The sequence below is a fragment of the Oncorhynchus mykiss genome, chromosome 24, assembly GCF_013265735.2.
Source record: "Oncorhynchus mykiss isolate Arlee chromosome 24, USDA_OmykA_1.1, whole genome shotgun sequence".
NCBI classification, from domain to species: domain Eukaryota; kingdom Metazoa; phylum Chordata; class Actinopteri; order Salmoniformes; family Salmonidae; genus Oncorhynchus; species Oncorhynchus mykiss.
The window spans coordinates 33,594,417-33,607,750 of record NC_048588.1 but is presented as its reverse complement, the minus strand read 5'-3'; the positions used below and the strand labels follow the sequence as shown (position 1 = coordinate 33,607,750).

Sequence of the window (13,334 nt, the reverse complement as noted above, 5' to 3'; positions counted from 1 at the left end):
CTATTTACTACATGTTAACTACATTACTACACGGTTACTACATGTTAACTACATGGTTACTACATGGTTACTACATGGTTACTACACGGTTACTACATGTTAACTACATGTTACTACATGGTTACTACACGGTTACTACACGGTTACTACATGTTAACTACACGGTTACTACATGTTAACTACATTACTACACGGTTACTACATGTTAACTACATGGTTACTACATGGTTACTACATGGTTACTACACGGTTACTACATGTTAACTACACGGTTACTACATGTTAACTACATTACTACACGGTTACTACATGTTAACTACATGGTTACTACATGGTTACTACATGGTTACTACACGGTTACTACATGTTAACTACATGGTTACTACATGGTTACTGCGTGATTACTACATGATTACTACACGGTTACTACATGTTAACTACATGGTTACTACATGGTTACTACATGGGTACTACATGATTACTACATGGTTACTACGTGGTTACTACATGGTTACTACATGGTTACTACACGGTTACTACATGTTAACTACATGGTTACTACATGGTTACTACATGGGTACTACATGATTACTACGTGGTTACTACATGGTTACTACATGGGTACTACATGATTACTACATGTTAACTACATGGTTACTACATGGTTACTACATGGTTACTACATGGGTACTACATGATTACTACATGGTTACTGCGTGATTACTACATGATTACTACATGGTTACTATGTGGTTACTACATGGTTACTACATGATTACTAAATTATCACTACACGGTTACTACATGGTTACTACATGGTTACTATGTGTCCACTGTCTATTTCTGCCAACTTGTCTTTCCACAGCCAGTCAAGCCACAACTATCCTGGACACACACATTGAATCAAGATGGATTTAATGCACCATATTCAAATTAAATGTATATTATTCATTTGCCCTCTGGTTCTCATAGTGGCATAGTTATCACACAGTACACAGTATCAACAGTACACACAGTATAATACAGTACACAGTATCTACAGTACACAGTATCAACAGTACACAGTATTAAAGTACACAGTAAAGTACAGTACACAGTATAATACAGTGCACAGTATTAAAGTACACAGTATAATACAGTACACAGTATCAACAGTACACAGTATAATACAGTACACAGTATCAACAGTACACAGTATAATACAGTATACAGTATCAACAGTACACAGTATTAACAGTACACAGTATAATGCAGTACACAGTATAACACAGTACACAGTATCAACAGTACACAGTATAATACAGTAAACAGTATCAACAGTACACAGTATAATACAGTATACAGTATCAACAGTACACAGTATAATACAGTACACAGTATCAACAGTATACATCATCATACCGTACACAGTATTAACAGTACACAGTACAACATCCCCATAGCACCAGCATCTCCATGGCAGTGGGGAGAGGGGAAGGACGGGGGGAATAGGGGAGGGAATGGGGACAGGGACCCATAGACAGCACTGAGTGGAAACAAAACCAACACTAACAGACCCAAATACCTGTCCCATACAGTTTGACTGTAGTGTTGTGGTCCTGAACGGGACTCAGGACTGGACTGAGTGGAAACAAAACCAACACTAACAGACCCAAATACCTGTCCCATACAGTTTGACTGTAGTGTTGTGGTCCTGAACGGGACTCAGGACTGGACTGAGTGGAAACAAAACCAACACTAACAGACCCAAATACCTGTCCCATACAGTTTGACTGTAGTGTTGTGGTCCTGAACGGGACTCAGGACTGGACTGAGTGGAAACAAAACCAACACTAACAGACCCAAATACATGTCCCATACAGTTTGACTGTAGTGTTGTGGTCCTGAACGGGACTCAGGACTGGACTGAGTGGAAACAAAACCAACACTAACAGACCCAAATACCTGTCCCATACAGTTTGACTGTAGTGTTGTGGTCCTGAACGGGACTCAGGACTGGACTGAGTGGAAACAAAACCAACACTAACAGACCCAAATACCTGTCCCATACAGTTTGACTGTAGTGTTGTGGTCCTGAACGGGACTCAGGACAGCACTGAGTGGAAACAAAACCAACACTAACAGACCCAAATACCTGTCCCATACAGTTTGACTGTAGTGTTGTGGTCCTGAACGGGACTCAGGACTGGACTGAGTGGAAACAAAACCAACACTAACAGACCCAAATACCTGTCCCATACAGTTTGACTGTAGTGTTGTGGTCCTGAACGGGACTCAGGACTGGACTGAGTGGAAACAAAACCAACACTAACAGACCCAAATACATGTCCCATACAGTTTGACTGTAGTGTTGTGGTCCTGAACGGGACTCAGGACTGGACTGCAGTTGGACTTTAATATGATTGGTCATTTCATGTTTGTCACTGAACGTCTCCCTACTGTTTGATATGTGTCAGATTAACCCCCAGATCAAGAGCAGCAGAACGAGGCATATTGGAATGAAATGTCTCTGGTGTGTGTGTGTGTGTGTGTGTGTGTGTGTGTGTGTGTGTGTGTGTGTGTGTGTGTGTGTGTGTGTGTGTGTGTGTGTGTGTGTGTGAGTGTGTGTGTCTTAGTGTGTGTGTGTCGTTGTGTGTTTGTGTGTGTGTGTGTGTGTGTGTGTGTATGTGTGTGTGTGTGTGTGTGTGTGTGTGTGTGTCTTAGTGTGTGTGTCTTAGTGTGTGTGTGTCGTTGTGTGTTTGTGTCTTAGTGTGTGTGTGTTTGTGTTTGTGTGTGTGTCTTTGTGTGTTTGTGTGTGTGTGTGTATTACAGTGTGGTCTGGTAGGAGGTCCCTGATCCTTCCTCTGAGCTGCTATGTAAGAGGGGTTGTCTCTCCCCGAAGGATGAAGTCGACTTCATCTTCCTGTTCTGGCTCCGCCTCCTGACAAACAGGGCCCCGGTCGTCATGACAATTCCTGCCAGGATGGCCCCGATGAGTCCTGCTCCCAGGAGCCACTGCCAGATCAGCTGAGCCTCCTGCATGTAGGGAGTCAGGAACTCCTGGACAAACCTCGTTCCTGAGAGAGAGAGAGAGAGAGAGAGAGAGAGAGAGAGAGAGAGATACAGAGAATGTGAGAGAGAGAGAGAGAGAGAGAGAGAGATACAGAATGCGAGAGAGAGAGAGATAAATAGTGCGAGAGAGCGCGAGAGAGACAGAGAGAGAGAGAGAGAGAGATACAGAGAATGTGAGAGAGAGCGAGAGAGAGAGAGATACATAGTGAGAGAGAGAGAGAGAGAGAGAGAGAGAGAGAGATACAGAGAATGTGAGAGAGAGCGAGAGAGAGAGTGAGGGAGAGAGAGCAAGAGAGTGAGAGAGAGAGAGAGAGAGATACATAGTGTGAGAGAGAGAGAGAGAGAGAGAGAGAGAGAGAGAGAGAGAGAGAGAGATACATAGTGAGAGAGAGAGTGAGAGAGAGATACAGATAATGTGAGAGAGAGCGTGAGGAGAGAGAGCAAGAGAGTGAGAGAGAGAGAGAGATACATAGTGCGAGAGAGAGAGAGAGAGAGAGAGAGAGATACAGAGAATGTGAGAGAGCGAGAGAGAGAGAGAGATACATAGTGCGAGAGAGCGCGAGAGAGAGAGATAGAAAGAGAGAGAGAGAGAGAGAGATACAGAGAATGTGAGAGAGAGAGAGAGAGAGAGAGAGAGAGGGAGAGAGAGAGGGGAGGGGGAGGGTGGTGTTATGGGCAGGGGCATTTCTGTGTGCAATAGCCTGGGGACTGGGTTTAGGGTAACTGGTCTGGGTCCAGCAAGTATTTGGCTAGGTTTGTGTGTGTCAGGGTACTGACCTGGGTCAAGCAGGTAGGAGTATTCGTAACCCAGGACCTTGTTGCCCAGGAAGTAGTCACCGTTGCGGTAGAGTGGCAGGAAGGGAACCATGTAGTAACCATCGTTGTGACCAATCGGAGCGTTGGCTGTTGGGTAGCGGGAGCGAGGCGGCGTGTGTCTCCTCAACCACTGTTCATAGATACTGAGAGGGGAGGAGAGGAAGAGGGGAGGGGGGATAGGAGAGGGGAGGAGGGATAGGAGAGGGGAGGAGGGATAGGAAGAGGGGAGGGGGGATAGGAGAGGGGAGGAGGGATAGGAAGAGGGGAGGAGGGATAGGAGAGGGGAGGGGGGATAGGAGAGGGGAGGAGGGATAGGAGAGGGGAGGAGGGATAGGATAGGGGATAGGAGAGGGGAGGAGGGATAGGAAGAGGGGTGGGGGGATAGGAAGAGGGGAGGAAGGGATAGGAGAGGGGAGGAAGGCAAGGAGAGGGGAGGGGGTATAGGAAGAGGGGAGGAGGGATAGGAAGAGGGGAGGGGCGGATAGGAAGAGGGGAGGAGGGATAGGAGAGGGGAGGAGGGATAGGAAGAGGGGAGGAGGGATAGGAGAGGGGAGGGGGATAGGAAGAGGGGAGGGGGATAGGAAGAGGGGAGAGGGGATAGAACAGGAGGGATGAGAGGGGGAAGAGGAGAGGGGAGGGGTGATAGGACGGGAGGGATGAGAGGGTGAAGAGGAGGGGGGAGGGGGGATAGGACGGGAGGGATGAGAGGGTGAAGAGGAGAGGGGAGGGGGGATAGGACGGGAGGGATGAGAGGGTGAAGGGGAGAGGGAGGGGGGATAGGACGGGAGGGATGAGAGGGTGAAGGGGAGAGGGAGGGGGGATAGGACGGGAGGGATGAGAGGGTGAAGGGGAGAGGGAGGGGGGATAGGACGACAGGGATGAGAGGGTGAAGGGGAGTGGGAGGGGGGATAGGACGGGAGGGATGAGAGGGTGAAGGGGAGAGGGAGGGGGGATAGGACGGGAGGGATGAGAGGGTGAAGGGGAGGGGGGAGGGGGGATAGGACGGGAGGGATGAGAGGGTGAAGGGGAGGGGGGAGGGGGGATAGGACGGGAGGGATGAGAGGATGAAGGGGAGGGGGGAGGGGGGAGGGGGGATAGGACGGGAGGGATGAGAGGGTGAAGGGGAGAGGGAGGGGGGATAGGACGGGAGGGATGAGAGGGTGAAGGGGAGAGGGAGGGGGGATAGGACGGGAGGGATGAGAGGGTGAAGGGGAGAGGGAGGGGGGATAGGACGGGAGGGATGAGAGGGTGAAGGGGAGAGGGAGGGGGGATAGGACGGGAGGAATGAGAGGGTGAAGGGGAGGGGGGAGGGGGATAGGACGGGAGGGATGAGAGGGTGAAGGGGAGAGGGGAGGGGGGATAGGACGGGAGGGATGAGAGGGTGAAGGGGAGGGGGGAGGGGGGATAGGACGGGAGGGATGAGAGGGTGAAGGCCGGGAGGGGGGATAGGACGGGAGGGATGAGAGGGTGAAGGGGAGGGGGGAGGGGGGATAGGACGGGAGGGATGAGAGGGTGAAGAGGAGAGGGAGGGGGGATAGGACGGGAGGGATGAGACGGTGAAGGGGAGAGGGAGGGGGGATAGGACGGGAGGGATGAGAGGGTGAAGGGGAGGGGGGAGGGGGGATAGGACGGGACGGATGAGAGGGTGAAGGGGAGAGGGGAGGGGGGATAGGACCGGAGGGATGAGAGGGTGAAGGGGAGAGGGGAGGGGGGATAGGACGGGAGGGATGAGAGGGTGAAGGGGAGAGGGGAGGGGGGATAGGACGGGAGGGATGAGAGGGTGAAGGGGAGAGGGAGGGGGGATAGGACGGGAGGGATGAGAGGGTGAAGGGGAGGGGGGAGGGGGGATAGGACGGGACGGATGAGAGGGTGAAGGGGAGAGGGGAGGGGGGATAGGACCGGAGGGATGAGAGGGTGAAGGGGAGAGGGGAGGGGGGATAGGACGGGAGGGATGAGAGGGTGAAGGGGAGAGGGGAGGGGGGATAGGACGGGAGGGATGAGAGGGTGAAGGGGAGAGGGGAGGGGGGATAGGACCGGAGGGATGAGAGGGTGAAGGGGAGAGGGGAGGGGGGATAGGACGGGAGGGATGAGAGGGTGAAGGGGAGGGGGGAGGGGGGATAGGACGGGAGGGATGAGAGGGTGAAGGGGAGAATATTTGTTTTAGTTGACAACAGTTACTGGCTGCTTGTATTATTGTTATTGTTATACAGTGGCAGAGTAGTGTTTTTTTGAATGGCCCTGTTAAGATCTATCTATTCTATTCTTCCCTCTTTAGGGGGACTTCTCTCTTAGATGGAGAGATAAAAAAGAAAGACAAAATAGAGAGATAAAATTGACAAATGGTTTGGGCATTTACACAGCCACTTCCCAGGATGTGAAAAATAGGCAAAGTTATGTGCAGTCATCTCTCTCTCTCTCTCTCTCTCTCTCTCCTCTGTTTCTCTCTCTCTCTCTCTCTCTCTCTCGCTCTCCCTCTCCCTCTCCCTCTCTCTACAGTATTTATGTAACCCTCTCTCTCTCTCTCTCTCTCTCTCCCTCTCCCTCTCTCTTTCTCTCTCTCCCTCCCTCTCTATAGTATCTATGTAACCCTCTCTCTCGCTCTCTCCCTCCCTCTCTCTCTCTTTTTCTAATTATATGTTGAGGGGAACAAATTACTTTAGCCTTTAGAAATGCAATTGATGTAATTATGTACGCTTATAAATTGGAAGCCAATTTAGTTTGTGTTTGTCAATGTGGGCTTGCTTTAGCTCGGGTTTGTCAACGTGGGCTTGCTAATGGGTTTGTGTAGAAGCAGACACACATGTTGACGAGGGAGTGTGTGTGCATGTATATGTTGTGTGTGTGTGTGTGTGTGTGTGTGTGCGTGCGTGTGCGTGTTGTCACCTGTCTATGAAGGTGTGGTGCAGGAGGAAGATGGGATCATTGGCTGAGCCCTGTACTGAGCTCATGGTTCCGTTCATGAAGACGTGGAGGGCGTTGTGCATCGTACTCTGTCCTGTTATAGCCATCCCCGTCTCAGGACTCGCAAAACCTAAACACACACACACACACACACATGTTTACTTGCACAAATAAGCACCACCTTATCATACACATCACTTAAGGAGAAGATCCCACTGAAAATATAGGGTTTTAACTGTATAGAAGTCAAAATGGCGGCCTATGTCTGAGTGTCTCCCTACCCTCCAGCGAGTTCCTGAAGCTCATGTTGGCTTGGCGGTCCATGGCTCCCGTCTCGTAAGTCTCTATACCCACCACGAAGTCCACGTCGGCCGAGGTGGGCAGATGCCTCACACGGTTAGGGTCGTGGTTACCAGGGTTGCGCAGCAGAGGCCCCTCCCCTGTCCCGGGACACAGTGCTGCTCTGCTGTTGTACTCCTCTGGCTGGGTACAGATCACCTGCACAGGTAGGTACACACACACACACACACACACACACACACACACACACACACACACACACACACACACACACACACACACACACACACACACAACGCCATGTTACAATACAGCACAAACACACATACAGTATACACATCTGCTGTTGTACTCTTCTATGTCTGGATGCATACTCTACTGCACAGGTACACACAGGTACTCACAGGTACACACAGGTACACACAGGTACACACAGGTACTCACAGGTACTCACAGGTACTCACAGGTACACACGGGTACTCACAGGTACACACAGGTACTGACAGGTACACACGGGTACTCACAGGTACACACAGGTACACACAGGTACACACAGGTACTCACAGGTACACACAGGTACACACAGGTACACACAGGTACTCAAAGGTACACACAGGTACTGACAGGTACACACAGGTACACACAGGTACACAGAGGTACACACAGGTACACACAGGTACACACGGGCACACACAGGTACTCACAGGCATGCACACATACACTCAGTCTCTCTCTCTTTCTCTCTCTCTCTCTCAATCTCTCTCTCTAGGTTACTACATAGAGCAGATAACTCTCTCTCTCTCTCTCTCTCTAGGTTACTACATGGAGCCGACAACTCTCTCTCTCTCTCTCTCTCTCTCTCTTTATCACACTCTCTCGTTCTCTCTCTCTCTCTCTTTATCACACTCTCTCGTTCTCTCTCTCTGCTCTCTGGTTGTGATAAAATAACCCACTCCATTACCTGTACATCTGCTGTGTTAAATTAACCATGTGTCTGAACAAGTCACACAACATTAGCTGTGTCAGAGATCCCCCACTATACACAGACTGTACACAGACTGTACACAGACTATGGACAGACTATAGACAGACTATAGAGAGACTATAGACAGACTATAAACAGACTATAAACAGACTATAGACAGACTATAAACAGACTATAGACAGACCATAAACAGACTATAGACAGACTATAGACAGACTATAAACAGACTATCAACAGACTATAGACAGACTATACACAGACTATAAACAGACTATAGACTGACTATAAACAGACTATAGACAGACTATACACTGACTATACACTGACTATAGACAGACTATACACTGACTATACACAGACTATAAACAGACTATAGACAGACTATAGACTGACTATAAACAGACTATAGACAGACTATAGACTGACTATAAACAGACTATAGACAGACTATAGACTGACTATAGACAGACTATAGACAGACTATAGACAGACTATAGACTGACTATAGACAGACTATAGACAGACTATAGACAGACTATAGACTGACTATACACTGACTATACACTGACTATAGACAGACTATAGACTGACTATAAACAGACTATAGACAGACTATACACTGACTATACACTGACTATAGACAGACTATAGACAGACTATAGACAGACTATAGACAGACTATAAACAGACTATAAACAGACTATAGACAGACTATAGACAGACTATACACTGACTATACACAGACCATAGACAGACTATACACTGACTATACACTGACTATAGACAGACTATACACTGACTATACACAGACTACAGACACGGACTGCTGAACAATAGTCCCTCTCCAGTCTCTGTTTCCCCTGTCATTCCTCTGCTCTGAATTAAGCAGAACTCTCTCAGGCTGGGTCTCAAATCACATAGGAAGGAGGCTTTGGTTGAGAGGTATTATTTGCTATCTCAGGCACTTGTCTAGATGAGCGGTTTAGAATGTGACCTCATATTGTAATGTTGGTGGGCTCGGGCCCAGGGATTGGCCCTAGTTAGGAGTAGTCATCACTGTGATCAATGTGTATAACAGCTCCAGACTCTTGGCTCATGATTCAGTGATGTCACATGGTGCACACACACACACACGCACGCACGCACGTATGCACGCACGCACACACGCACACGCACACACACACACACACACACACACACACACACACACACACACACACACACACACACACACACACACACACACACACACACTACTGTTCACATCACTCTACCTGTGTCACATGTGTTTGTTTACCTTCCATGAAGAGAACACAGAGCCTGGGCTGATGAGGTTGGGGTTCAGCGGGCTCCGCCCACCCATCAGGTTGTCCGTGCACACCGTACAGTCTGTTGCATCTCGCCAGTCCCAGTATGGGATAGTGAAGTTAAAATCCCCCGTCATCTTCCTGATCTCGTGCTCCCAGTGCAGCAGATACACTCGGTGCCATGGCAGGAACGCCGCAGACTCGTGTGCAAAGTCTATGTCCGGCCAAACATTTCCTGGTCCCCCAAGAAGTGTGTCCCTGGACACGTAGTAGTGCATCCACACAAACAGGTCGTATACACTCACGTCTGAAAACATTGGGTTCTCTCCATTTGTACCCATCTCAGCGCGAGTTCCTGTGACAATGACGTAGTCAGCGGTGACGGTGTTCTTGGCCAAGTTCAGGTAGGCGATGAACCGCTGTTGTTCCGCCACCGACAGCGAGAGGAAGTTCCTCCTCACAGACTCCCGCTGCTCGGCACAGCCGGGGCCGAAGTAGCCGAACCTGCACTCTCCACAGTCAAAACCCCCGTAGTTACCTGCACACTGGCATGTGCGGTTGTAGAAGGCCAGCGGCCACCGTTCTCGGTCGTCTATCCCAGTGTGTGGGTACTGTGGCCCGTGGGGCTCTTCCGATACCGTCACGTCCTGACAGAACCCTCGGCCTGACGTGGCTCCACAGGCCGACCCGTCCCCCTCCCACACCGGGCAGCACTGCTTGGTACGCAGCGCCTCTGTGTTGGCGCAAGGCCGGGGGAACTGGCCCACACACGACCGCAGGAACAGCATCTGGAGCAGGCTACCCAACACACCCAGAAGAACCATGACTGATCAACTACCACACCCAAGAGCTCACTACACAGCCAGACTAACCAAAGCGCACGGCGAAGAAGCGAGTGCAGCCGGCTGTAGTCACACAGCAGGTCCAGCCGGTATAAGTCTGTAACGCAGAGTCCGGGGGAAAGAAAGAATCATGTTAACTCACAATGTAACTTCCACTTGCCCACACCCTCTCTCTCCCCTCTGCTTCCCTCCCCATACCATCACATGCTTGGGATAATATAGTTCAGCCTCATTCTGTCTCGAGACCAGCTGACCACATCCCTCTTCCCCCAGGCCTTGCCGGCCTGGAATGTGTGTGCATGATCTGGGGTGAGAGAGTGGAGTGGTTCCAACTTGTGAGGAACTCTCACATAATAGCCCATCTCACAGCGTGGAACAGACAAGCTCCTGTACCATAACCTCATGCTAATGTCTGCTGTTTTAGGACATTATCTAGAGAGGGAAAAGGACACAGGAGAAGATTTACACCTATCCCAGTGGAATGCTCAAAACAGGAACAGAGTAGCCTATTGTCGGCTACTGTTAGAATAAATAATTAATAAACTATTTGGAAATTACTTAGTGCTCAATGGTCAAGGCACCTTATAGGTCTTCGGGTCAACCATGTTACAAACACAGTGACACAATGTTCCCTCGAAACTGAGCAAGTGTGTTGGTGCGCAGTAGCCCTGAGACCGCCGTGCAGCTCCCCTGAGACCGCCGTGCAGCTCCCCTGAGACCGCCGTGCAGCTCCCCTGAGACCGCCGTGCAGCTCCCCTGAGACCGCCGTGCAGCTCCCCTGAGACCGCCGTGCAGCTCCCCTGAGACCGCCGTGCAGCTCCCCTGAGACCGCCGTACAGCTCCCCTGAGACCGCCGTGCAGCTCCCCTGAGACCGCCGTGCAGCTCCCCTGAGACCGCCGTGCAGCTCCCCTGAGACCGCCGTGCAGCTCCCCTGAGACCGCCGTGCAGCTCCCCTGAGACCGCCGTGCAGCTCCCCTGAGACCGCCGTGCAGCTCCCCTGAGACCGCCGTGCAGCTCCCCTGAGACCCCTGAGACTGCCGTGCAGCTCCCCTGAGACCGCCGTGCAGCTCCCCTGAGACCGCCGTGCAGCTCCCCTGAGACCGCCGTGCAGCTCCCCTGAGACCGCCGTGCAGCTCCCCTGAGACCGCCGTGCAGCTCCCCTGAGACCGCCGTGTAAAGTGGTTTCTTGCATCAAACAACACAACAACATTTTCTGTAATCTCCTTGTCTGTTACAAGTGGGTAACCAGGTCAATGTCAAGCACTGCATGTATTTTTCAAAGGTTTTATGGAATGTAGCCTATATCAACACCAGGCGTTGGCTGCTATTGTAGGCTGAATGATAGAACAGCTATTGTTAAAATGTTATGGGATGCATTTTCTCCATTGTTTTTGATGGTAGGCAACGTTGGTAGACCTTCATTATGATCAAATAGCCACTGTAGCCTACTTGGCCACTGTTAAAAGAAGTACAGAATGTTCACAACGTTCAAGTTTGGGTTTAGCAGACCTGCAATTTGCTAAGTGCCCAAAGGAACGAGATGAAAGATTACAGTGACAGTATTACTATATTATAGAGTAGAACACAATGAGATTGAGCATTTACTCTTGGGAACGAATAGGTAAAACCCCACTCAAAGATGAACAGTAGGCATCATTTGGTTAACAATTTGTTTCTATGGTGATGCTGTAATTAGCGATGTTACACAAAATTTAGTAATACCATCTAATTGATCAGAGGGGTCTGAGGGACAGTCACCCCTCCTCCACATTGCAGCCTGTAGTATGACCGAATCTTTACGCACAACATAACAATGAATGAAGCCTTTTGAACTGGGTATGTACTGTATGAGTGGGTATTATCCAGACATCTTGTCATGAGCCGGTGAAAGGGGCATGTTCTGCTGTGGGGTTGTTGAGGGAGGCTGGTGCACAACTCGAGATCATAAGCCACTCACATGCTCCCGTAGCGGGGCACGAGGTGCGGCTAATCCCGATGAAAACGCACTGGAGCGTGTGGACATGAACGTCACAGGATTACGGTGTCCACGGGGCTCCCCTGTTCAGCTAGCTGAGAGTCTCTCCAACAGCAATATCTCACCCTCTCTCTCTCTCTCTCTCTCTCTCTCGCACTCTGTATCTCTCTCTCTCTCTCTCTCTCTCTCTCTCTCTCTCTCTCACACACACACACACACAATATGTGAAATATGTGTCCCTGGCCTGCAGTCAGATCTGTGGTCAGATAAGATCAAGTAATTGAGTGCAATTATAGCAGTTTGATTTCTCATCAGATGTTGGCTCTGTTGAATACCTAGGCGTGAGTTGAAGTCAGGTAGGCAATTTCCCAAACAGAAATAGGAAGGAAATAATGATTAGATAACCCCTTGTAGAAATAATATTGCATTTAGCATACATAATCAACTACTTGGTCTCTATAGGCTAAATGTCACACCAAAACAGCTGAAATGGTCGTGTCATGTCAGTCACACCATGTTTCATGACCTACATTATATTACAACGTGGCTTCTAAGAAACAAACCAACACGTTCAATTACAACAAAGACATTTTTCTATTCTTATATTACGGTTCTGCGATGACGTTTAATGGATTTAAAGAAAACCAGAGACAAATGAAGCATCAAATGCGATTTGGAAACGTCTAAAACAGAATAACCACTCATATTGGCTGGCTGGATGACCGGCTGTGTCTGTACAGCCAACTCACCACTGGGTGGAGGTATGACATGAGCATATCCCACAAACGAAACAAACGAAAGCAAAAAATGCGGCCCACCAAAATAAACTAGAATAGTCCCAGAAAGCACATTGAAGTTGAAACGACGTCTAAAATAAGTATTTTCCAGACATTGACGTTAGGTTAAATTTAGGTTATGAATGAAAGGTGAAAAAAGTTTTTCCCTATGTTTAAAATTCATATTTTTCAGGATGTTGAAAATGCATATTTTCTGGAGGTTAAAAACAACGTATTTCCCGGATGTTGAAATCAGGTTCATTTTTGGGTCTGAATGAAAGTTGAAAATATATATATTTCCAGGATGATAAAATCAGGCTCGTTTTTTGTTCTGAATAAAAGTTGAAAATAAGTCATTTATAGACGTATATGTTTGGACC

The 13,334-nt window shown here is 49.1% G+C and overlaps 1 protein-coding gene across 1 annotated transcript; it reads right to left on the bottom strand.

Moving 5' to 3' along the window:
- Window positions 1-902: 902 nt before the first annotated feature.
- On the bottom strand, window positions 903-10,392 carry tyr (tyrosinase). The gene is given in 7 exon segments (NM_001124222.1): window positions 903-1,754; window positions 2,325-2,909; window positions 2,911-3,056; window positions 3,829-4,010; window positions 6,751-6,898; window positions 7,050-7,266; window positions 9,351-10,392. Coding segments are annotated over 6 exon segments (1,542 nt in total). The 5' UTR covers window positions 10,185-10,392; the 3' UTR covers window positions 903-1,754; window positions 2,325-2,894.
- Between the last annotated feature and the right edge of the window lie 2,942 nt (window positions 10,393-13,334).